General features: G+C 42.6%; 1 protein-coding gene across 5 annotated transcripts in view; it reads right to left on the reverse strand.

Annotated features, from left to right (window-relative positions):
• mical2b (microtubule associated monooxygenase, calponin and LIM domain containing 2b) overlaps positions 1 to 24,727 on the reverse strand; it is a 56,295-nt gene that overhangs the window by 27,285 nt on the left and 4,283 nt on the right. For 4 of the 5 annotated variants that reach the window (XR_009649357.1, XM_060884772.1, XM_060884771.1 and 1 more), the window contains exons 2-18: positions 20,220 to 20,577; positions 15,469 to 15,676; positions 14,831 to 14,947; positions 14,085 to 14,186; positions 12,685 to 12,840; positions 11,292 to 11,392; positions 10,218 to 10,475; positions 9,722 to 9,837; positions 9,193 to 9,319; positions 9,007 to 9,097; positions 8,517 to 8,664; positions 5,671 to 5,870; positions 4,914 to 5,020; positions 4,285 to 4,344; positions 2,868 to 2,996; positions 706 to 822; positions 175 to 531 (exon numbers count right to left, since the gene is read on the reverse strand). Coding sequence is in view for 4 of the 5 variants with exons in the window: in XM_060884772.1 (XP_060740755.1) it covers positions 175 to 531; positions 706 to 822; positions 2,868 to 2,996; positions 4,285 to 4,344; positions 4,914 to 5,020; positions 5,671 to 5,870; positions 8,517 to 8,664; positions 9,007 to 9,097; positions 9,193 to 9,319; positions 9,722 to 9,837; positions 10,218 to 10,475; positions 11,292 to 11,392; positions 12,685 to 12,840; positions 14,085 to 14,186; positions 14,831 to 14,947; positions 15,469 to 15,676; positions 20,220 to 20,483 (2,658 nt within the window). In the remaining variant the exon portion in view is untranslated. The remainder of the gene's footprint in view (positions 1 to 174; positions 532 to 705; positions 823 to 2,867; positions 2,997 to 4,284; positions 4,345 to 4,913; positions 5,021 to 5,670; positions 5,871 to 8,516; positions 8,665 to 9,006; positions 9,098 to 9,192; positions 9,320 to 9,721; positions 9,838 to 10,217; positions 10,476 to 11,291; positions 11,393 to 12,684; positions 12,841 to 14,084; positions 14,187 to 14,830; positions 14,948 to 15,468; positions 15,677 to 20,219; positions 20,578 to 24,727) is intronic. The other variant, XM_060884773.1, reaches the window with a different exon arrangement.

The following is a 24,727-nucleotide window of genomic DNA, read 5'->3' on the forward strand; positions in this document are numbered from 1 at the left end:
ACGTGAGATTAGATTAGTGCGGTTTATGTTAATGTAGCTACTGTATAAGAAAAGCTGAACATGGTGAACTGAACAGAATGAATTTCGCTCACAATGACGTTCCTGTAAAGACCCATGATTCATTGGGAAGTGAACAGAGTCTAACTTTGGTATCTGAAAGGTAGCTGTATTCACCTGAGTGGTCTTGTCCTCCACCATCTTTAGCCGATGCAGAGCAGCTGTGGAGATCAGTGGGGTTTCTGAGGACTTGCAGGTGATCGCGCGTCGCTCTTTGGGGACGAGGACATGCTTCAGAGTCGAATGTTGTGCAGCTGAGACAGAAAGGCCCTGAAGACTGGACTGAAGTTCAGGAGTTGAGGGTTTAGCGTTTTGAGTTGTCTGAGAAGTTAACTGAGATTCTGGTGACTGAAAACCTGTCTGATCCTCCATGGTGGTGTGAAGTGACCAGACTTGAACCTGTTGGGTTTCCAGGTGTCCCTGTTTGTTTCCATGCTGCATCTGAGACTCCAGGAGTCTCAAATAAGGAGACGGCTGGAAGCAGGAATAAGGAGCAGCGTTCAGACATGGGGAACTGAAAGAACTGATTCAAATTCATACACGGTCGATTCGATCCAGTGGAAGTGCGATACTCGCCTAGTGAACTGGTACATGAATGTACCTGGTAGTGATGGCATGCTCATGTGCACGAGCCTAGATTGAGCCTACCTGCCACTTTGGTTTGGGAGAATCAGGAGGGGGTGAGGACTGCTTGGGTTTAGCAAACCGAGGGTTTTCAGTCATGTCCAGAGAAACAGGCTTTCCTGAACTCGAATCGGACTCCGACTGATGCGCAAAGACCGAGCAGAAACAAAGAGAAGAGATGAAGGTGATATAAAATTTATAATACGGAACGACTACGAGTCTCCTTCAGCTAACTCTGATAGACCTTATTTATTTCCACTCGGCAAAAAAAAAAAAAAAAAAAAAAAAAAAGAAAAAAAATTTACCCACATAACAAAAAAATAAATAAAAGTAACTCAAAGTACAATAAACCTAAAATGGGGGGAAAAACAGAAAACAGGAGAAAAACAAATGAAAGGAAATTTAGAGGAAATCAAAAGGTATAGAAAGAAAATTAGAAATAAAATAAGGACAGAAAAAAGAAGGAAAGAAAATAAAAATGTATTTGTATCGTGAATAAAATGAGAAAATGTTACATCGCTTCAACCGTATTTGTGATGAAGTCGGGGTCATGACTGCATTGTGATTGGCTGATCGAGGGCCAATCGGTGAAAAGGTATTATTCAAATTATGAAAGCGCCAATCAGTGAAAAGTTCTGGTCCGCTCCTTTAGACGTAGGGTTTTAAAATACTGATCGACTGGAATGAAATACAAATCTCACAAAACAACTTAACGTTGGTTCAATCACGTAATAATGGTAAACCTTGAAAAAACAAACAAATAAAAAAAAAAAAAAATCAAACCAATCTACATCCAATCAATTATTTCCAAGACCTCTAAAATCTTAAATGGACCAGGTTTATGGTTAATTCCAGTAATGAATCAATCCCTCACTCACTACACATAGAGAGCTATTCAGTTAGGATCGTCACCTCAGCTGACATTTCACACCCTTCACACATTTAAGTAAATCTAACATTCATCTTGAATTTTTGTATTACATTAACGTTTATATGAATTCTTTTTGTTTTGTGTTTGTTCTGTAAGGCGCTATACAAATAAAATAAATTTGAATTCCAATTTAAAGCTATCTAACGAATTTGCTTCCTGATATTTAGATTTCTGTAAAGCAAGGAATGAGTGACTGAGGATGAGCTGATCGACACTTTATACTTTTTATCCGTTTATAAGAACATTTAAAAGTCGTGGACCTTTCGGTTCCTTTGGTTTCAGTTCGTTGAAGTCTTTGGTATGTAGGATAACGCAGAACCTGTATGTAAATGTAGGGCTACAAAGGAACCTCTCCAGAACAATACTCCGCTTCACCTCGGAGTCGGATTATATGGTTTATTTTGTAATAAATGAGCGACCGGATAAAGAGCAGCCGTTACATAAGCAGTCCTTATGCCACTTTTCCACCAAAAAGAACCGGGTGCTGGTTCAGAGCTAGCGCTGGTGCTGGTTCAAAGTTGGTTCCACTGGTGAACCTTCTAAGGACCGGTTTGCCTTTCCACCAGCTAGAGAGCCGTCACAGAGCCGAGTCTGATGTCACTGTATACGTGTCACGTTACACAGCAACATTAGCGCAGCAGGGGCAAACACAAACACATCAACAATGGCGGATGTTGATTTACTGTTAATGCTCATGGCTTTGTGAACCTACATTGACACCCAAACGTGGCGAATCCGACGTGTACGTGCAGCTCCATGTAATCTGTATAAACGGAGGTTGTAATGGAGAAAGTACATAACGTTATTTTATCATTAACACAGAAAAAAGTTAGCCTTAGCATGTAGCTACCTACTATCATGTGTGCTGATAATGTATCATATCACGGTAAAGTAAAAGTGTATTAAACATTAGTATACTTAAGGTACATTATCAAATGCGCTAACAGTAGCCCCGCCCACAGCCCCGCCCACAGCCCCTGACACAAGCGGTTCTTAAGTCTAAACCAGCAACGTTTTGGTGCTACTTAAGAACCACCTTTCCTGGTTCAGAGCCGGTGCTTTGGCTGTCGAAAAAGAAAGAACTGATTCTAAATTAGGCTCCGAACCAGCACTCAAACTGCCTCGGTGGAAAAGGGGCAATAGAGAACTGGCTGGTCATTCTGTATGCTCACAAGTCTGTATGCTCACAAACGGCTTCCTCGACATAGTCAGAATTAATAAAAGGACAAATACAAACCGACTCAGGAAGAGTTACCTGTCGACGTAGGACACAGCTAGGTGCGTTCTCCTCGAACTTGGCTTGAAGCTGAGTTGCCATGGAGCGCACTTTATTCTCTTTTTGCTCGCCCTCCTCCACCGCAGTCGAAGTGCTCTGTTTGGACAGCTACAAGACAGGCAAACATCATGTTGTACACGGTTTACATGTAAAGGAGAGCAATGCGCAGTATACGTATATGCAGTGTGTGTGTGTGTGTGTGTGTGTGTGTGTGTGTATAGATTCTGTACAAATGGAGGAACTTTAAGACCATTGGTACATTCCCAGAAGTGGTCAACCAATAAAGATCACTCCAAAAGCAAGACATGTAATAGTCTGTTGGGTCAGAAAGGAACACAGTAACCTCCAAGCAACTAGAGGTTTCTTTACTGTGGTTAATGTTTACGAGTCTGTCATCAGGTGAATGCAGAACATCCTCGGTGTGCAAGGCAGCGTCACGAGGAGAAAGCCACAACTCTCCAAAAAGAACATTGCTGCCCGTAAAGTTTGCTAAAGATCATGTGGACAAGCCAGAGGACTATTGGAAAAGAAAATTTGTGGCGAAAAGAGACCAAAATAAAACTTTTTTGTTTTAAAATAAGAAGCATTATTTTGGAGAAAGGAAAATACTGAATTGCAGTATAAGACTTGTATACAGTCTGTGAAACATGGCGGTGGTAGTTTCATGCTTTGGGGCTGTATTGCTGCATGACAGCTTGTCATCATTGATGGAACAATGAATTAAAAATTATACCAGTGATCTCTAAATGAAAATGGCTGTCATCTCTAAATCTCTAAATGAAAACATCTGTCCGTGAACTGAACCTCAAGAGCAAATGGGTCGTACACAAAGACGACGATAACAAGCACCCAAGTGTGTGCGCCAAAGAATGATTAAAAAAAAAGAACAAAGATAATGTCTTAGAATGGCCAAGTCAATGTCCTGACTTGTGGAAGAACCTGAAGCAAGCGGTTCATGTGAGGACCACCCACTAAAATCCCAGTGTTGACGCTGTTCTGTGCTGAGGAATGGAATAAAAGTCTAAGCTGTTGTGCAGGACTGATCAAAAGTTACCTGAATCGCCCTTGTGCAGAAATAACTAAGTAAAGGTTCACTTACTTTTGCAAGTCACAGATCTGTAATGTTGGATCATTTTTCTTAAGAATTAAATAAAGAATTATAACGCTGTTGGCTCATTTGTTTGTTTGTGTTCACTTAGTTTACTTTTAGGACTTATTTTACTTTTTGTTTACATTTTGGGTCATATTTATGGAGAAATATAGGAATTTGTAAAGGGGTCACAAACTTTCAAACACTGTATATATACACATATATACAAGTGTGCGTATGTGTGTGTGTGTGTGTGTGTGTGTGTGTGCACGCGTGTGTTAAAGGCAAGACTTCACGTAAACGCACCTCGTCCAGGTAGCTGATGCCTTTTCTTCTCTTCTTGTCATCTTCGACCTTTTTGTCATCCTTTTGGAAACAGAAATGTATAAAGAACAAGATGGACGTGAGGAGAAAGAAAAAGCAAAAAAAAACAAAAAAAAAAACAAAACAAAAACAAACAAATGGTGTGAAGTGAGATTGAAACTGAATCCTTGGCAGCCCGGACTGTAGAGTCGAGCCATAACTCGCCCCACATCCTTCCTATTCTGATCAATCAGGGCAAATAATAAACAAGTAACTGTAGACTATAAATTTTGGCCTCCCATCTCATTCAATCTATCTTCACAGTTCTATTATTGACGACAAAGATTTTTGGATTCTATTTGGCTACACAATCATTTGACTCGAATAACAATAACCAAAATCACATGACCCTATGCAGAAGTCTGAAAGTCTGTAGAAACCTGGTCACTTAAATATAATTCCACAAAATCGTTCTGGTTACCTTCAAGCAGGGGAATTTCAAGCAATTTTAAAGCCATGAAAATGACCTACCATCAGCAGTCATAAAGAAAGGTGTAGAAAGATACAAGAGAGCGAGATTAGGGTGAATTGGTGAACTTGATGAATAAATAAATAAATAAATGAATAAAAACCTTTGGAATCCGTTTCCGGAGCAGTGCGAGATTTGTTGAGTTGTAAACAGAGTTCTTGGGCTTGGATGAAAGGTCCTCATTGTTCTTGCTGGTCTCTTTGGGAGCTCCTGAAAATTGAGGATATTAATCTTTTTATTCTATGAAGGTAAGATTAACACAGAAAGAGTTGCATAAGGGGGGCACGGTGGCTTAGTGGTTAGCACGTTCGCCTCACACCTCCAGGGTCGGGGTTCGATTCCCGCCTCCACCTTGTGTGTGTGGAGTTTGCATGTCCTCCCCGTGCCTCGGGGGTTTCCTCCGGGTACTCCGGTTTCCTCCCCCGGTCCAAAGACATGCATGGTAGGTTGATTGGCATCTCTGGATAAATTGTCTGTAGTGTGTGATTGTGTGAGTGAATGAGAGTGTGTGTGTGTGTGCCCTGTGATGGGTTGGCACTCCGTCCAGGGTGTATCCTGCCTTGATGCCCGATGACGCCTGAGATAGGCACAGGCTCCCCGTGACCCGAGGTAGTTCGGATAAGCGGTAGAAGATGAGTGAGTGAGTGAGAGAGAGTTGCATAAGCTTTAAGTCTCATAAGTTTCTACATACTACATGATTCGTCACTGACCGAAAACCTACAGGATGATTTAGTCTGTGTGCTTAATATTAAATGCATCTGGATAATAATTCCCAATAAACTACGTGAACTGAAAACGTCTTGACGGTATTAGAATCGACTAAATATACAGATGTTAAACCCATTTCTAGACCTTCCTACCTGAGGAAGATATGGAGGAGTTGCAGAACATTTCGTAGAACTTGGACAAATAGAGCACCATGACGAGTTTGTCGGGCTCCTGCTCAGCGGCCATTTCCTGTCCTGTGATGAGCGGCTGGATGCTGAACGTCTTCTCGGCCACCTCGAACGCGAGCTGGTTGTTCTTGGCGCTGTCTGCCTCGTTCAGAGAATCAAAATCTCTGAGGAGAGAGAGAGAGAGGAAGAAGAAGAACGAGAAGAAGATGAAGAAGGGTCAATATAGAAGGTCTTAATCCACTAAATACTGGAATGTAGGTTCTAGTTTGTTTTTAATTCATAAGGCATCACTTTTAGTACAGCACAAATGGATGATTTCTGACACAAGACTGAACTGTTACTCACATTTTGTCCTCTATGATTGCTTTTCACAAAAATTGTATAGAAACTGATTTCTTCCACTTAAAAAAAAAAAAAAATCATGGAACTCAAAATAATTCTATACTTTATTATACTTTCTATAATTCTACACACCATCATTTAAAAAAAAAAAAACGAGTCATAGTTAAGAGGACTAATCATTTCAAGATACTGTTGGTATTGTTAGGACGCATGTTGGGAGGCATGAGTGTACACAGGCTGGTTGTAACCTCTGAGACAGTACGGTTCTGACATAAGTGAGCGTCTCAACATAATGACTCATCTTATTATGACTTAGTATCTCAAAATATGGCTTGGGATCTTAATGAGGCTTTACTATCTCAAATGTGACTCAGTTATGCTTTAGTATCTTAAATATGAATTATAATTAAGTATCTCAAGTATGACAGTATCTCATAATTAAGATTTAGTATCTCAAGTATGACAGTATCTCATAACTATGTTTTAGAATCTCAGCTATGACAATTATAATTTAGTATCTCAGGTTTAACTGAGAATCTGAAAATTATGATTTAGTATCTCAATGATGACAATTATAATTTAGTATCTCAAGTATGACAGTGGGGGCACGGTGGCTTAGTGGTTAGCACGTTCGCCTCACACCTCCAGGGTTAGGGGTTCGATTCCCGCCTCCGCCTTGTGTGTGTGGAGTTTGCATGTTCTCCCCGTGCCTCGGGGGTTTCCTCCGGGTACTCCGGTTTCCTCCCCGGTCCAAAGACATGCATGGTAGGTTGATTGGCATCTCTGGAAAATTGTCCCTAGTGTGTGAGTGCGTGAGTGAATGAGAGTGTGTGTGTGTGCCCTGTGATGGGTTGGCACTGCGTCCAGGGTGTATCCTGCCTTGATGCCCGATGACGCCTGAGATAGGCACAGGCTCCCCGTGACCCGAGGTAGTTCGGATAAGCGGTAGAAGATGAATGAAAAGTATGACAGTATCTCATAATTATGATTTAGTATCTCAGCTATGACAATTATAATTTAGTATCTCAAGTATGACTGAGAATCTCAAATATGATTTAGTATCTGAAATATGACTCAATTATAATTTAGTATCTCAAGTTTGACCGAGTTTCTCATTTAGGCTTTAGTATCTCAAATGTGACTCAGTTATGCTTTAGTATCTAAAATATGAATTATAATTATGATTTAGTATCTCAAGTATGACGGAGTATCTCAAAATTATGATTTAAGTATCTCGGGTATGATTTAGTATCTCAAGAATGATTCTCAATTATGTTTTAGTATCAATTATGATTTGGCATCTCTAGTATGACCGCATATCTAGTAATTAAGGTTTAGAAACTTGTTTCTCAATGATGACTGATTATTTTGTCTCTCATTAATATGTCTGAGTATCGTGATTATGACTCAGTATCTCATAATTATGAGACACAAGCAAGAAGCAGCCTGAACACGGATTGATATAAAATATGAAAACAGCGGTGTAGAAGTGATCACGGATGGAATCGTGAATGGACCGTTCTCGTATTCAAAGTGTAAAAATCTTCTTATTGTTGGATAAAAGTAAAACATCTGTAATTTGCTGCAGCTAATATGAGCTGCTTAACAAACCAACTAGGAACTTACTCTGTGCTGCTCGTCGCTTTGACTGTTGGTAGGAAACAATTTTATCTGAGGAAAACCCGGGTTCCTTCCAGATAAGACGGCGTGATATTTAGCAGACGACGCCGGAAATGAAGGATATGATGTCACGCAAACCGACATTCACCCCCCCCCCCCCCCAATTTCATATGTAATAAAATAAAATAAACAAAATCACAAGATTTAAATCTGAAATCCGATAAGAAAGATGTTCTTCCATGCGTCGATTAGAGATAGCCAAAGAGAAGTTAAGGAGGGAACTGGAGCTCAATGAAGCTCCACAGGAGGAGGAAGTGAGTTTATACCATTGTACTTATTTTCAGACCAAACAAAAAAATAAAAGGAGAAATGATGACGGCAGGAGAGCTAAAAGATGACTGGTGCCTTTTTTTTTAATCCTCTCTTTATCTAACGGTGGTTGTAGCATCATGTTGAACAGTCCCTGATAAATGGTCCTGTTAAAGAATATATTTTTTTAAATAAGTAAGAGCTTCCACATGGCCATTTTGTTAAACGTTATGTATTAAACATATATAGTAAATAATGAGTGTGGAGTGCGTGAAGGCGTTAACTGGCATCCCGTGTTCAGGGCGTATTCCTGCCTTACGCCCAGGATTCGTGGGATAAACTGGGATCCAGTTTGGCCTTGGACCAGGATAAAGTGCTTACTAAATGTGTGTGTAAGAGTGTGTGAGAGTCACAGTGTACAACATGAGCTGTTATGAGAAGATAAGCTTGTGTGTACATGAATTTGTGTTTCTCACTGTTAACTGAATGTGTGTGTGTGTGTGTGTGTGTGTGTGTGTGTGTGTGTGTTTCTCGCTCACATGAGGTCTGGGCGCTGGTGGTGGATGAGGGCGCACAGGGCGAGGCCGCTCCTCCAGGACGTAGTGAGGTCAGTAACATTCACTCCTCTGTATCCTTCAGTCTGCTTCTGACACCACAGCAACAAGCGACTGGGCCGCACCGCCGATTCTGACCACACACACACACACACTTTTACTATATTTGTAAGCACTGACTTACTAATTATTGCTCTGCTTACACTCACTCCTAACTTTAGCCTCAAGTACTATGTTGTTGTTGTTTTTTTTCCTTTTTACACACACACACACACACACACACACACACACACACACACACACACACACACACACACACACACACACACACACCTACAGAAGAGTTTTAGTATTCATATATAGATATTTTAGGATGCTGAACACCTGCTTGTGAAACTTAAATAAATGTCGTAAAAAAAATCCCCCTTAAACTTGTGTTGTAGTTGATAGTTGTATCAAGTTGTGTTGTAGTCACCTTTCCTGGAGATATTGACGGACCTGCGCGTGGGTCCACTACGCTCCAGAGAACATGGGTTCTGCTCCCCGTTGATGTACAGATGCTGGACCTGCGGTGACACAGCAATGGAGTAAAGTACAGACAGATGATTCGAGGAAAGAAGAGGCGCGAATGATACGTGAACGCGTATAGCGTGAGCCTCACCTGGTGTGGTCGGACGCAGGTGGAGTTGAGGTTGGGGTAGCGGGTCGCAGGGTCGATGGTGTGCTGCTCAAAGTTTTTACTGATGTTTTCGGCTGTGGTTTGAGGCAGAAGCCTGTAGATGCTCTCCCTATCATGCACAACATCTCTGTTAATATCAAATCCAAAAGAATCCGCACTCACACTTAAAATCATTCCCCCTGGGTCCTAGTGAACCCCATGTATAGGAATTACTGGGTTATGTTGCGTGACCTTTCACACTGCCCGTACTTTACCTGGGATTAACAATAAACCCTGGCTCTTCATAATCTGATGTTTCACACACACGTCAACAACCGCGACTGGATAAAATACAGCGTGTGACCGCTTTAAAAAACGGCTTGTCTATGTAGTGATATTTTACAGATTTATGTATCTAGCACTCGAGCTTGTAACTCTGTGTACCTACTTTTTTCCCCTATTAGCGCTCTCATATCATGCTCTCGTATCTCTAAACAATCAGGACACATGCTATGAGAGATTATACTCTGACCTCTCGGACAGCGCCTCCAGAGGGGCTTTTCCCTGAGCCCAACCCTGCACCATCCACACCGTGTCAAATGCAGCCAGGAAGCCTCGAGCACATCCGGTCCCCATGGGCCAAAAGGGCTGGTGGTACAGACAAGACGAAACGTAGGTGGGAATTTGTTCAGTGGCTGTTTCAAGGCATTAAATTGAACTATAAAATGTACAAAACATTAATACATGCAAACATACACCTAAATCTGCTCATACCAGTCGTACTGTACAGTACTGCCACCAGTCTGCATTCATAAAGTAGATTTTCTATACTTGTCCTTTTTCTGCCTGCATAATTGAAATCTATTTTCATTGTAATTCTGTTATTAGTCTATTTTAATTACATGTTTATCATTTATACGGCTGAATTTTTCAGCGCAACTTTGGATCTCATCTAACGGACTACATTTTGGAGAAACTTTTCAGCATACAGAATTCTCAGAATGAAGTCAATGGTTTTCTCCCTGTACCTCCAGAAGACTATCTCCAACCAGAGCCACCAGCAGCTGGTGTCCGTTCTTCTCCCTTATGAGCGCGGCGTTTTCCGACGCGTACATGCAGGTGAAGTCGAACATGGCCACGTCGGGCTGTCCGTAGTGGTTCATGGCGTAGTCCAGAGACGGAAGCTGGTAGTTGGTGCCGAAGTCAGCCGCCTCCCTGGCGTAGGACAGCAGAGCTTCCTGATTGACGTTGTCGCTGTGCAGCAGTCGCTCGGTCTCAATGTAGTCCTGAGAGACAAGAGTAAAAAAAAACGTTTCACGTTCATCGCTAAAGCCGTTCTTCCGCCCTTGTTTCATCCTGGATCAATGTCGCTGTGGTAAATTTAGTTTAAGATTGAAAAAGAAAAAAAAAAAAAATTATAGAAACTATTAAAACACTCATTAACATGAAGGACGGCGGTTTTGTCTCTTACTTAACCACAAGAAACAAAAGAGTGATAAAGTAGAACGGGTCGTTAAAGATGGATAAAAAGATAAAGATGGAGAAAACCGAAAACAAACATGAAGATGAAGATGGAGAAGATGTAGCAGAATAAAAGGATGAAGATGAAGATAACTGAGATCGTACGGCAGAATAAGAAGACGACGTTCTAGTGGAACGTGAAGATGGGGAAGATTTAGAAGACATAGCAAGATATAAAGATGATTTAGCAGAATAAAATAAAATTAGACGCAGCACATCAACAAAAATGCATAGTGTGAATCCCAGAAATGTCTAAATGCAATATAGTAGCGCGCGCGTGTGTGTGTGTGTGCCACGTGTGTGTCACTGAAAATAACCGTGTGTGGAAGTAAAAGTACAGCAGATGAACCTGAGTGGACTTCCTGTTAGATTTCAACAACATCTAACATCACATTCTAGTCCTCTCAGTGGGAATCACACACACACACACACACACACACACACACACACACACACACACACACACACACACACACACACACACACACACACACACACACACACACACACACACACACACACACACAAAGCTGTTCATGCGTCATGTATTTCTCAGTAAAAGTAAAAAAACCTCTTCTTACGTGAATAATGACCCCTTTATCCAGCAAACTCTGCTTCTTGGCCGTCATGACGAAGTAGTGCGTGTTGTCCTTGTAGTAGACGATATTCTCCAGATCAATCCCTGTTTAAACACAACAACAAAAACAGTTGTTATCTGTTCCTAAAGATAAGGGTTTGATACTGTGGGGTAGAAACCGTCACCTTGACTCATGCTACCGACTTTAGCACTAGAGAATTTCCCATCTAATTATCACTTGGGTGTGAGCAGTATAAAAGAAAATGATGCACAACAAGACAGACTTCAGTGATTAATTCAAACAGGAGATAAATCATTAACTTTCTTTCCATCTGATCATCAGAAAGGAAAGTAATTAAGCTTCTTGACCTTAATTCAGATCCTACACAAGTCTGTTTTATAGCTTCAATGAATGAAGTGGAGATGCTTCAATCACATCATGCAGTACACACAGTAAACTCTCTCTCTGTCTGTCTCCCCCGTTTCCCTTTCCCTCTGTCTGTTGGTCGGTCTGTCCGTCTCCCCCTCTCCCTGTCCCTGTCCGTCTCCCCCTGTCCGTCTCCCCCTCTCCCTGTCCGTCTCCCCCTCTCCCTGTCCGTCTCCCCCTGTCCGTCTCCCCCTCTCCCTGTCCGTCTCCCCCTCTCCCTGTCCCTGTCCGTCTCCCCCTCTCCCCGTCCCTGTCCGTCTCCGTCTCTCCCCGTCGCTGTCCGTCTCTCCGTCTCCCCCTCTCCCTGTCCCTGTCCGTCTCCCCCTCTCCCTGTCCGTCTCCCCCTCTCCGTCTCCCCCTCTCCCTCTCCGTCTCCCCCTCTCCGTCTCCCCCTCTCCCTCTCCCTGTCCGTCTCCCCCTCCCCGTCCCTCCCCGTCTCCCTCTGTCCCTGTCCGTCTCCCTCTGTCCCTGTCCGTCTCCCTCTGTCCCTGTCCCTGTCCGTCTCCCTCTGTCCCTGTCCCTGTCCGTCTCCCTCTGTCCCTGTCCCTGTCCGTCTCCCTCTGTCCCTGTCCGTCTCCCCCCTCTCCGTCGTCTCCCCTCTCCGTCTCCCCCCTCTCCCTCTCCGTCTCCCCCTCTCCCTCTCCGTCTCCCCCTCTCCCTCTCCCTGTCCGTCTCCCCCTCTCCCTGTCCGTCTCCCCCTGTCCCTGTCCGTCTCCCTCTCCCTCTGTCCCTGTCCGTCTCCCTCTGTCCCTGTCCGTCTCCCTCTGTCCCTGTCCGTCTCCCTCTCCCTCTGTCCCTGTCCGTCTCCCTCTCCCTCTGTCCCTCTCCCTCTCCCTCTGTCCCTGTCCGTCTCCCTCTGTCCCTGTCCCTCTCCCTCTCCCTCTGTCCCTGTCCGTCTCCCTCTCCCTCTGTCCCTGTCCGTCTCCCTCTCTGTATGTGCTGGAACAGGACAGAGAGGTTGAGAACTTGCCTGTCTCCTCCTTAAGCTCGAGGAAGAACTTCTGGTTGAAGATGAAGGCCACACCGCTGATCTCCTCCACTTTGGCCTCCGCTGTGGTGTTGCGGTTGACAAAGTTGGCGGTGATGGCGATGGCCAGCTTGCCTCGAAACTCCTTCCTTTTAAAACCTGGAGTAGTGAAGAAGAAGGAGAAGGAGATGAGCAGCAGGAACAGGAGAAGCAGGAGAATGAAAAGGAGAGAAAGTGTAAAGAGGACAAAAAAGGGAAGAGTAAAGAAGAAAATAGAAAAAACAACAACAAAAAGCAGCACAAACCGAAAACTTGATTGGAAATAAACATCTGCCTCCTGTCTATTATTTTATAGACAAATCAACAGGACGCTGTACAGGGGGTGGAGCTTCGTGAATATGTGACCTCAAGCTGAAGTGAACTTGTGTTCTGCACCTCCAGAACAATTTCAGCATCTTTTTTTTTTTTTAGAGAAGATTAATTGCTTACATGCTCCATCCCAAACTCCTGGAACAGGCGCTCTGTTTTCATGAGGTGAGAAACTGTGAGAAACTCGACACGCTGTGATCTGACTGGACATTTCTTTAAGCTCCCACTGGATCAGATGAACAAGCCGTATATCATTATGATTTTGAGAGATCTCATTCTGTGCTTCTTGGACTCGATCCTCCACGAACAGGAAACTCATCTATGCGTGGATCTATTTTTTTTTATCTTCGGACGAAACGGATGCTTTGTTTATTTAGATACAGCCTAAAAGGCGCAGGACTACTTCCTGTATCTCTCATTACGCAGTGTTTAACGGTCAGGTTCTGTAAATGACGTCATTTTGCTTCGTCGGTGAAGCCAAGTTAGACCTTTGTGCTCTGATAGGATTAAGGAGAGAGCCTGTAATATTCATGCCTGATAACTTCACCCTGAGCTGTTAGATTCCAGGAGCAGGAGAGGCTCATAATGACTTTCCACTGATCAGGGAATCCAGCATGGAGGCTAGTGGTGTTGGATGGAAATCTTGTGCTACCTTCATGCTTACGGTGACTCGTGGCACCAAAGCGACCTGATGACTTCCGGTGACATGGGTGACAGTGACCGTATGCGACAAGATGTGGGTGTGTCCAGCAATAAAGACAAGCTGTGTGAAGCTGAACGCTACACAAATATAAATATAATGCGTCGGATGATCCGTGTGCTTGCTGCTTCTCCATCATCTCGTATAATATGCCACAGATACACACTGCTGAATTTAATACCCAAACGCCAAATCTCCGTCCAGAACGTTTTGTTTCTAGCCGCAAGAAAACAGGTTTGAACGCCGCCACCCACTGTTAATTGCCATGGCAACCAGAAGTAGGAACGCCTCCTGGTCGCTTCGTAGAACGGCAACTCGCAGCGATAAAACTCACCGTGTAGCGTGCTTCTGCGTCCGTCCGCTCCTATTAACACGTCAAACTCGTAGTCAGAGATGGGATGACTAACGGGTGACATTTCTGCTCTCCATCCCTGCCCTGCAAAACACACACACACACACACACACACACACACAAACAAACACCATGTACGTATAAATAGCAAAACATAAGTACACAAAGTTCAGACACAAAAAATGCCAGACCTCTACGATTCCCCAAACACTACATATCGTGTGGTTCAGTTCGACCCTGCTGGTGCACAGTGGTCTAAATTTAGCAGCGTATCATTAGCAGCTTATCATCTGCACGCTATGCAAGCTCTAAGTGGCACTGACGTAAAAACCTTCTCCGTATCATCTTTAACTGCCCGCTCCATGTTCCTGTGAAATGTTTGAAGCCTTGAAACACTACAGAGGAGTACAGAAGCTCCTCAAACAGACTTCGGGACTAGACTCATGCTCTGGGACGTGTAATTAATGCATTTGTATTTAGGTTACAAATACAGCTTGGATTTTACACACTCGCAAAATGGTCCTGAGGAGTGCATGTGGGCTTTCTTCCTATATGAGCAAAAGTATGTGCACCCCTGACCATCACACCCTTATGTGGCTCTTCCCTACTGAACTGGAAACACACAATTGTAGAGAAAGTCTCTCGAAGCCTCTGTGCGCAAAGCAATTTCTATATAATAAATACTGTATGTTTGGATGGCAGTGGCTCTTTTGGGCAAATCTGCTTACCAACGCCGTCCTGCTTTTCGGGGGGCTCCAGGAGTTTGACAAACTCGACGTTGACGTGAACTTCCACCCCGACGATGAGACTCACCTTCAGAAGGATTAGCTGCAGCTGACGAATACCTAAAACACACGACATTTAAAAAAAAAAACGTGCAGCGGAAAAAACGTGCGTGAGACTGACTGCCGACTCATTATAATTATTATAATTATTATTAATATGAGGACACAAAACGTTGCTAGACTTTTGACGGATGCTTCCTTAGAAACAAGAGGCTGGAGAAACCAGCACATTTGCATTATTGTCTGCCAGAGGCATGATATTTTTTGCATCTTATTTGACTTTCGGGGGCGTGGCCTAATCTTCACAGGAATATACAAAATAGTCGGGGACACACACACACACACACACCCCTAACAGATTTAATGTCAAATAAAAAGACAACATGTGAGAAACAATTTCATAACAAATTGTGGTGTATTATTCACACACTCTTTCCTATGACTTTCAGAGTCGCATAAAAATGAGTCGTTATTGTGATCAGGGGTGTCAATATTTATGCAACTCACTACCTCTTGATTAAATCTACTGCATGTGGTTTACTTTAACTCTATCTGATGACACATGGACAGCTTGCACTTACTGATATGGTCTATGGCTCCGGCGCAGAACTTGCCGTAGAACTTCTTTGCGCCGAGGTTTCTGAGGTCGTGGATGGTGTAAGGCCAAAGATGGAGGACGTTGTTCCTGGAGAACGTGTCCCTCTTCTCGATCACCACCACTTTGGCTCCGAGAAGCGCCAACTCGATGGCCGTTCGCAAGCCGCAGGGGCCTCCGCCGATGACCAGACACTGCGGAGAAACGAAGAGAAGCAGAGAAGAGAAACTTGTGCTGTTTGTCGGCTTAACGCTCAAGTGGTTCATACAAACGTATCACGATCGCGGTCCACAGAGGAAGAGACTGGTCATGTGGGTCAGTAAACTGCTAATAACTCTGTTTTACTCAGACAGATAAGATAGTTCAACAGATATTCTCAATTTTTCTCATTAAGTCTCCACAGCTTATATTAACCTAATGAGGTGAACAAATCCGTTTCATTCATATCGACTTCCTTGGTGCAGAATTATATACAGCGCATGAGCAAAGTTTTTATCTTAATCCCGAAGACAATGGGACCAAATAAAGTTCTGTTCGCGCAGAAGATCTGAGAAGTGATTTTCATTAGCTGGTGAAATGAATGAATGCACTTATGACTAACTCATTTTTGGCAGGTCTGCATCAAGACTCTTGGTCTTGGCACCGAGGTGTTGGAATGAACTTCCTCTAGATATCTGAACATCTGAGTCACTGGATATCTTCGTAATAACGTTGATTGAAGACCTTCTTCTTCCTGACACACTTACACTAGGGTTTCAGGCTGATGGAGTCTTAAGTCTGTAACCTAGTGAACCAGCGATGGTCGTTTTTTGCACGTCGCTCTGGATAAGGACGTCGATCGAATGCCATAAATGTAATGTAAAGTAAAGTAAAGGTCTATATTTCATGTGTATGCATTAAAGTTAAAAATAAACCCCCAAAAAAAACAACTAATAATTCTATTGGTACAATTTTATATACAGTATTTACCTGAAACTGAGTAAAATTGCACGTGATTTTCTTTATGATTTGAGATCTCTAGATATCCCATAAAATAAACATACAGGATAAACACTGAAATTCAGCGGAGAATGAATGACATCATCTCAGTTATACCTGCATTTGTTGCACAAATCAGCTCAAGTCGAGACACTTAGTCGAGTGTGTGCGTTTACTCACTGGGTTCACCTTTGGACTGAACTCTGCACCTCTGAATCCTTGATAGAATTTACAGCACCGCTCTATGTAACCTTAAAAGGAGGTGTGTATTGAAGACGAGCTTTAAACGGTGTGTGACGAGAGCGTATGTCGATGCCGTCGTGAGTCACGTTCATCTTCCTGGAGTCCATACAGTACTGTATCTAGCAGCAAGCAATAAATATATATTTAAAAAAAAAATACCTAGGGTCGTGCCGTCAGAGGAATATAATCCACAGGTCTGATGCAGAGCCAGATATTAGACAGTGATCTGAGGTTATGAGTCATGAGAAGGGTGTGGAACGCAGCAGGAGTGTTGCTGTGTCTACACGCCTTTAGACAACACCACAGCTGGTAAAGCTCTTGACCCTGAAGCTCATCTGAACGTTCATGATCGTGCTGCTCGGTATTGGGACATAAGCTTTCGCGGAAGAAGCTACACATCTGAGGAAAGACACAAAGGCTGCGTAGCGTCTGGTGTGTCTGAGTCACAGAGTCATAAATTCATCAGTGAAGGAGGAAAGATAATCTGCACTTACACCATATCCTAGAGATTATATTATCTGACATAACTTTTTAAACGTCAAACCTGTGTCTGATTTACATTCAGAAGTTTCTCTGAGAGACATGACATGGTGAGAAATGTAGCGTCCCTGGTTTTTACGGCCGGGTTTTTTTTTCAAGACGTCGTACTAAGGCACAGAGACCCTGGAAGCAAAATACAATAAATTTCCTTCCTACGGTCGGACGTTCAGCATCGGCAGCCTGTTTAATCTCCGGTCACAGACTCCTGCTCCTCCTAAAGGATTCCCAAACTCTACAGCACCAGCGCTTGTTTGCTCAGGGGTCACTATCCAGGGGAACGTTCCTGAAACAGAGCTTCCAGGAACTAAATGAGGCTCCTGAACCGTGCCATATCAGGCGGCTCCTCTCAATTTAGAGGACCAGCAGCCCTGCTAATATTCTGTGTGACCCACTGAGCCAGGCTAAAGACAGACACCCCAAAGGGTCTTTGAAAAACTAGAAGCAAGCAAAACATTCCTTGTTTATAAAAACTGTACCTACACAAACTGTACTAAGAACTTCAGAGATAAACAAGTCACATCAGCAGTACTGACAAGTCGTCTTATCTGTTAGCTAAAACCTTCAAATCAGCAGATAAACACAAGCACGCCTTTTTTTTTTAAACCCAAACAAACCCTGGGTATCGTTCAGATCACACCCTAAACGACTATCCTGCTGAGACTGAAGTAAGCACGTTAAAGCGTTCAATCTTTATCGTGTCGAACCCTGAGCAATAAAACCTACCTCTCCCTCTGCCGGTCTCTTGCTTTCTGCCTCATCACCTCATATCATCTGTTTAGCAAAGCTTTGATAGCCAAGAAGTTGCACATCCAATCTAGCAGCTTCTCGTATAAATCAGCGCAGTATCTAATGACGACAGGAAGGTTTCTAAAATAACATTAAACAAGCCAAATTCAAGATCAGATCAGACCAGACTGGGGAAACTGAATTGAATAGAATAGAAGAGAAGCCTTTATTTTTGTCACATGTACGTTACAGCACAGTGAAATTCTTTCTTTGCATATCCCAACTTTGGAGGTTGGGTCTCAGAGCGCAGGGTCAGCCATAATACAGCACCCCTGAAGCAGAATGGGTTAAGGGCCTTGCGCAAGGGCCCAACAGTGGCAGCTTGAACTCCGATCCCCAAGAGCCTTAGCTGCTTGAGCCACCACTACCCCTCAAAATGTTTCTGCATATCTTAGCTTATTTAAAGCTGGGATCAGAGTGCAGGATCAGAGAGCAGTTAGAGTTAGGGGCCTTGCTCAGGGGCCCAGCAACGGTAACTTGGCAGTTCAGAGGCATGAACCCCAACCTTACGAATAGTGACCATTGATCCACCACTTCCTGAAAGCTCTGTAATGCTTCAGTTTTACGGTCCAAAAGTTTACGATTTTAAAAATAAAACTAATCTTTCAGAGAACTTACAATAACGGGTGAAAGTTCAGCCCGTAATTGTTTACCTATAGTCTTCACCTATACCATGTTGACAGCATCTGATAGACACTTAATATTCAAAATCCTGGCAGTTTACAGAGGCAGGTCGTCACCAGAGGTTCCCAACGTTTAGGTATTTTCTACAAGCTTGTATAATACAGGAGAGAGTTAATATGGTTACAGGCCTGCTGTAGGATTTGAACAGTATTTGTATATTATTAAAATGTGTGTGTATATCGCAGGTGACCAAAACCGAAAGGAAGATTCCTAGGCTCACCAGCCTAGTAGGAAACATTCAAGCCGTCATGTCATTCATGTGAGCGTACATGTTCATGCACGTTTTAACGGTGACACGACATCCAGTGAATGCCACTTAATCCTCCTAAACAAACATTTGTGAACGTCAGGTTTATAAGTCAAACTGTAAGAACGTTTAGCGAGTTCATGCTCCGCGACGTTAAACACACAGACGGGTTCGGCCTCTCCTAAAACTCTGTTGTATGCCGCAATCGTGACTGTTGTCTTAAAAACATTCTATATACATTTGTCTATATTTATACCTTAATACCTCATTGTGTCGGCATAGCAAAAGTGCTAAAACGTCATGCAAAGTCTTTTAAACAAACATTCATTTTTCCAAACGTGGCTTGTTTGAAAGTGACTCCCAGAAACATTTCTAAATATCACTCAATCCTTCAAGATTTCTAATAACTTTAACAAATAAAACCAACACAATAACAAGACGTACAAGGTTGTGACCGTTATTGTTTGACCTGTAATTTCCACACTCTGTCCTGTGAGCTAAAAGATTAGTTTCTTTTGCAACGCTTTTTTTTGCCCTCATTTTAAGATCCGCACAATCAGCCAGTGTTCTCAGGCAAGTCGTAATCCTTCTGTTTCAGACCCTGAGCGCTAGCGAACTTCTGTACGTGGCCTTAAACCAACAATGTACTCATACATTTCTGTAAAAACTTTTGTTTTGTAATCATGTGCATCTACAAACAAGCAAAATAACAAAACTTTTAATTAGTCATTAGCGATGTACGGATAAAATCAGGGAGCATCAAATGAACCGGGTCCTGATCTTCTGACCTACTGTATGAACAGTATAAAAGTCCTTCAGTGACTGTTCTGCTTTGAACGCAGCTTTCTTTCCATTTCTTACGTATCCATCAATAAAATACCAAAAGCAATGCTACCAAAGTCGGATGTGGGTCGGTTAACCCCTGACGACCTGATTTGCCTAACAAATGGACATGAGGGAGTTGCTAGTCTTAAACTACTTATTTCGCTTTCTGTTTACACTCTCTGGGCTTCGAGAAAGTGTTTTTATTGTGGAGATAAAAGTAAAAGAAAGCAGAGCTCAATGTCCATCTTTCCTCCCACGGCTAAAGATTATCTCGGGATCGTTAAACTTCGGCAGCTTTAAGAGCAAAGCCGATCGAAATGTTTCCCTGTAATTCAGATCCATCTCTGGATATTAACTGTTTAACTGGTTAAAACTTTCACATGCGATGTTTTGCATGTTTTAAGAGACAGGTACAGGTTTATGTCGTTACAAACCCTGAGGTCTGTGCATGCTCTGCCTTTCTTGTACTCCTTGTGGTTGGCTCGTTTGTCCAGCTTGGTCCACAAGGCTTTGGCCTTCCATGAGGTGACGGCTGCCTTCAGGTTGCTATAGAAGCCTCGGTGGTCGGTCGGGTCGAGTTCCAGCTGCCTGCAGAGCAAGCCGAAAGCCTGGAGTGTTCCTTTACACGTGGAGGACTGGACGAAGTTCTCGAAGAGCTGGCTGGCCTGAGAGCACCTCTCGTCTTCCACTTCCCCCATCGTTTCTCTCCTCCTTCGATCCCGGTTTCTCTCGGTCGAAACGGGAGCTAGCTTAGAGCGCGGCTGCTGCTGCGGGCATCGTTTCGGGCTGGTGCTGAAAAATAAGTTGGTGAGAGTGAATCAAGTGTCTGGTTACTTCTAAAGTATCTCAGGTGTAAATTAAAGCTGGCTGTTTTACGGTTTGTTTTAAAGATGGCATTTCAGTTGGGTTGTGTGTATTTTTCTCAGATTTATAAATCATGAAGTTTAAAAAAAAAAAAACAAAAAAAAAAAACACATGAAACACTTGCTATAGTACAATAGAATAGCAACACGAGTGGAGTTACAACTCATTCAGAAGATTTTTGAGGGTTGCCGATAATTCGTGACTGGAACATTGTGTGGCACAGGATCGTCAAACCTACATACGTCACGTTGTACGTGTTTTACATTTTAAATCGCTTCTGATGTCAGGCTCCACCTTCTGACACAGAGCCACGCCCCCTCAAGTCTAGACTGTTTGTCTGGACTTTGTGAATAATGATGAATCTTCATGCCCGTTCTTAAAGAGAACCGTGTGCCAGAAACAACATATACAAGTGTGAGAAGACGGACCAATCTGATTAGGTTAAAGAGGAGTGTGACAAAACTATGGCCCCTTGGTGAACAAATAAGAAATACAACAGTGCTTGTTTAAAAAAAGAAATTATTCATATAGCATTTATTTAAATAAACATTTATAAATACCAAAACTAAAATGGAAACAGTTTCACACATTTTAATAAAATTATTTTTAATAAATATATTTTATTTCTTAGTACATCTGTGACTGAGATCATTTATGACACGGGTATTTTATCACCCGGCCCTATCAGCTACATTAGCTTAATCATGTGTACATCAAAATAAATAAATAAATAAATGAATGAATGAATAAATAAATAAATAAATAAATAAATAAATTCTACTTTATTTATTTTTATACTAGTTTACTAAGCCGTACTCGTGCCAATTTCCAGTCGTTTGGATGGAATTTGAACTTTTTAGCTAAAGGTACATTACCTTTCTAGATAAGACGTACACGAATGATACGGTACTTTTAAGGACAAGTTTAGTACCGTATTTGTGAATGTCAGGCATTAAACACGTCTTACCTCATAGACTGCATCTGTATTGAGGGAAGATCGCGGTGTCTTTTAGTCAAATGTCTGACTATATGAACTTCTCTGTATCATTGGCGTTGGGATTTGTAGTGAATGGAGTGAAACTGTGCAGTGAAGACTGGCAGTCTTTCACGCTCGGGTCTTTAGGATCTTTTTATATGCGCCAGGCTTTGCTTTGAGGTTTAAAGCATGTTGTACAGGTCCCAGGGGAGTCAGCACTGAACACGACACGAGGTCCCACATCAGCCGACAACGCGGTGAAGTCTGTGGTGGTGAACGCGTTTGAATGGAAGGCTGAGGAGTTTATCTGAACGATGTTTGGAAACGGTGAGCAGGATGAAACCGATGTAATCAGATAAGGTTGTGCTTAAGTATGCTGTTTTAGGAAGGAAGGTGTTGGGTAGCATTGGCTTCGTTTGCTCGTTACGGATCGCGATCTGCTTTCTATCGGAAGTACAGGATAGAGCTGATGATGCAAAACAACTGCCGCATGAGCGTGAAGAGCAGGACGTCAACCGACCAGCATGAAACTGCGGCAACTACCGAGTGTTGCAAGAGGACAATAACATCGAGTGTAGCTAGTGAATTTGTATTTAAAGTAACCTTGTAACAGTGCAGCTGGGAATCAGGCTACATTCAGCATGTAGTCATATGCTAGAATAAAGACGAGCGTTTCTCTGTGTCGAAGTTTGGAGGTTAACTGAGACGGAGTTGATGAAACGGACAGAAGGAAAAAAGGATAAAAGTGTAATTCCTTCCGGTATGAAGGAAGAAGGGCTGACAAGAGCCCTCCTGGGAAAAACAGGAAGCTGGACAATGTGGATCAGCTGAGACAGCACATTAACTACAGGAACGCCTTTTAGACAGCAAGTGTTCTATCGAAACTGTGCAAATTCCAGCAAACGATTATCAGCAGCTTTAAAATCCTGTAATGTAAAAATAATTCAAAGCAGTACTGACATGGAAACGACAGAATAATCAGAGATAGGTGAAGTTCTCATTGTGAGTGTCTCGTCCTATCGTGTCCTCTGAAATCTGATCCAGCAAACTGAACATTTCCTGAACCCCAAACCAGTGTTTGACTGGATGACTCTTCATCTCCCCAAAGGAAGCAATGGATAGCTATCAGATGCCAAAAAACAGGAACTAGCAAGGAACACAAGTTAAAGTTCAAGCAGGTTTTACTTCCATTCCTCTCACCACAGACAGATATAAGGCTGTGAATGTTGTGGAAACGATCAGAAAATAAAGCCTGTGTTTGGTAGTGTGTAACAAAATCAATTTTTACTGACCCAGGAGTCTTGACAATGCCATTGTGAGTAGCTCTTGTGTGTATTGGCTTTATATTGAACTCAATCCCAAAGATACTCGACTCCGATTCCACACCTCGCACAAAAGACATCAACAAAGTGTACTGTATTCAGCGTCAGTTGAATTTGTCTGGATTTAATTGAGGAACACTTCCAGAACACCACCTCGCATTACCCTGTGGGTCTCATTAAGTTTTCCTAAGAGCTCGATGATCAGAGGTTATCTGATAAATGTGATGGATTGTAGACACCGTTACTAATCTCCACTCTCACAACATCGGATCTGGGAAACGGCTGTATTTGAACATCTACAAGTTTCAGCTCTTGCATCTTCAGCAAACTTTTGCTTGCACAGCTGGTTGTCTGAAGCGTCCTGTTTTTCTGGATGACCATGTTTGCTAAATCTACTATATACAGTCTATGTATAAATAAATAAGGTGACGTTTCAGATATCGTGGCCATTTGTTGTGCTTGTCGTACCTTTCGTGCAACAATTGACCTTTATGGGAACGTGACTCTCTCTGGATCAATTCAACCTGAACTTGATCAGTTCATCTGCTGGTTAGAGGATAATTCCAAATAAATCCTATGAAGATACCTCATCGTTCTTTAGGTATTATGCTTACAAGAATCTTAAATCAGACCCTTGTAAGGACCCCCAGTTCCTTAGCAATGCCTCACAGACCCCCTGGGAACCCTGTTTGAGAACTATATAGAATCTGACGGCAGAGAACTGAACACGCTTTTACAGACCACTAACATTATCTAATAGCCATGAGCAAATACACACCTGATCCTGGTGTAGTCATGTCTTAGTTCCTGTAATTTCCGATTAAGTAAAGGCCAGCTTCTGCCACGTCCCGGCACTTTCCCTAATTCCTGAGCGTGTCTTATCCAGGAGCTTTCAGATGTTCTCTGGGCTCAGAATAGACGAGTTTCAGATTTCAGTTTCCAGGAGGGTGTGATCGCATTGCCGTCCCCGCCAGGTTACAGGAGGTTAGGACACCTCATGAAATGCTTTTTATAAAAGCAGCAGAACATTAAGATAAAGAAAGTAAGCAGGAAGAACTGATGCACACGGTGTGAACAGAGTCTATTTAATGATGGCAAATTTCCCTCAAGAACACTTGACCTGCTGACACATCTGATGAACTTCCTACTCCTTCATTTGCAATTATCCCACTCAACAGGAAGCAGAGAAAAACGCACGTCCTCACGTTTGAACGTTAGTCTCATGAACCAGCTGCGCTTTACAAATGGCGGGGTGGTGACGGTGGAGAAGCGACTTTTGTTTACTTTGGATTTATGAATTTCTGGTATGCCCCGAATGCAATCCTGCTAATTCTAGAGGAGTAGATATGGATTAGAGTTACCCTAGAGGGGTAAAGCAGTATACACAACTCTTTTCCTGAACGTGACGTTTGTGAAATCTGAATTGAAGCGAGGTGTCTGAAAAGGCTGTGAAGGTTCCATCCAGAAGCTTTAGGGCTCTGGATTCAATCCAATCAATTCAAATGAAAAGATGCTTGTCTTGGTTTATAGTGTGCAAAATCTACTCGCTCCACGATAAAGCATGTGAATAACTACATGCTAAATTACTGCAGTATATTCACATATAGATCACAATGTCCTACGTTAGCGACATTTGTGATCGATAGCCATACAGTATATGTACGTTAATAGTGCACCATCTGGTGAGTAGAGAAGATTTGACCTTATGTCAGAAATGATGTATTTATTAGTCATTGTTGTTATAGTTACATTTAACATTGTTTAATTGTCAGGAAAACAA

Source organism: Tachysurus vachellii, chromosome 13 (assembly GCF_030014155.1).
Source record: "Tachysurus vachellii isolate PV-2020 chromosome 13, HZAU_Pvac_v1, whole genome shotgun sequence".
Lineage (NCBI taxonomy): Eukaryota > Metazoa > Chordata > Actinopteri > Siluriformes > Bagridae > Tachysurus > Tachysurus vachellii.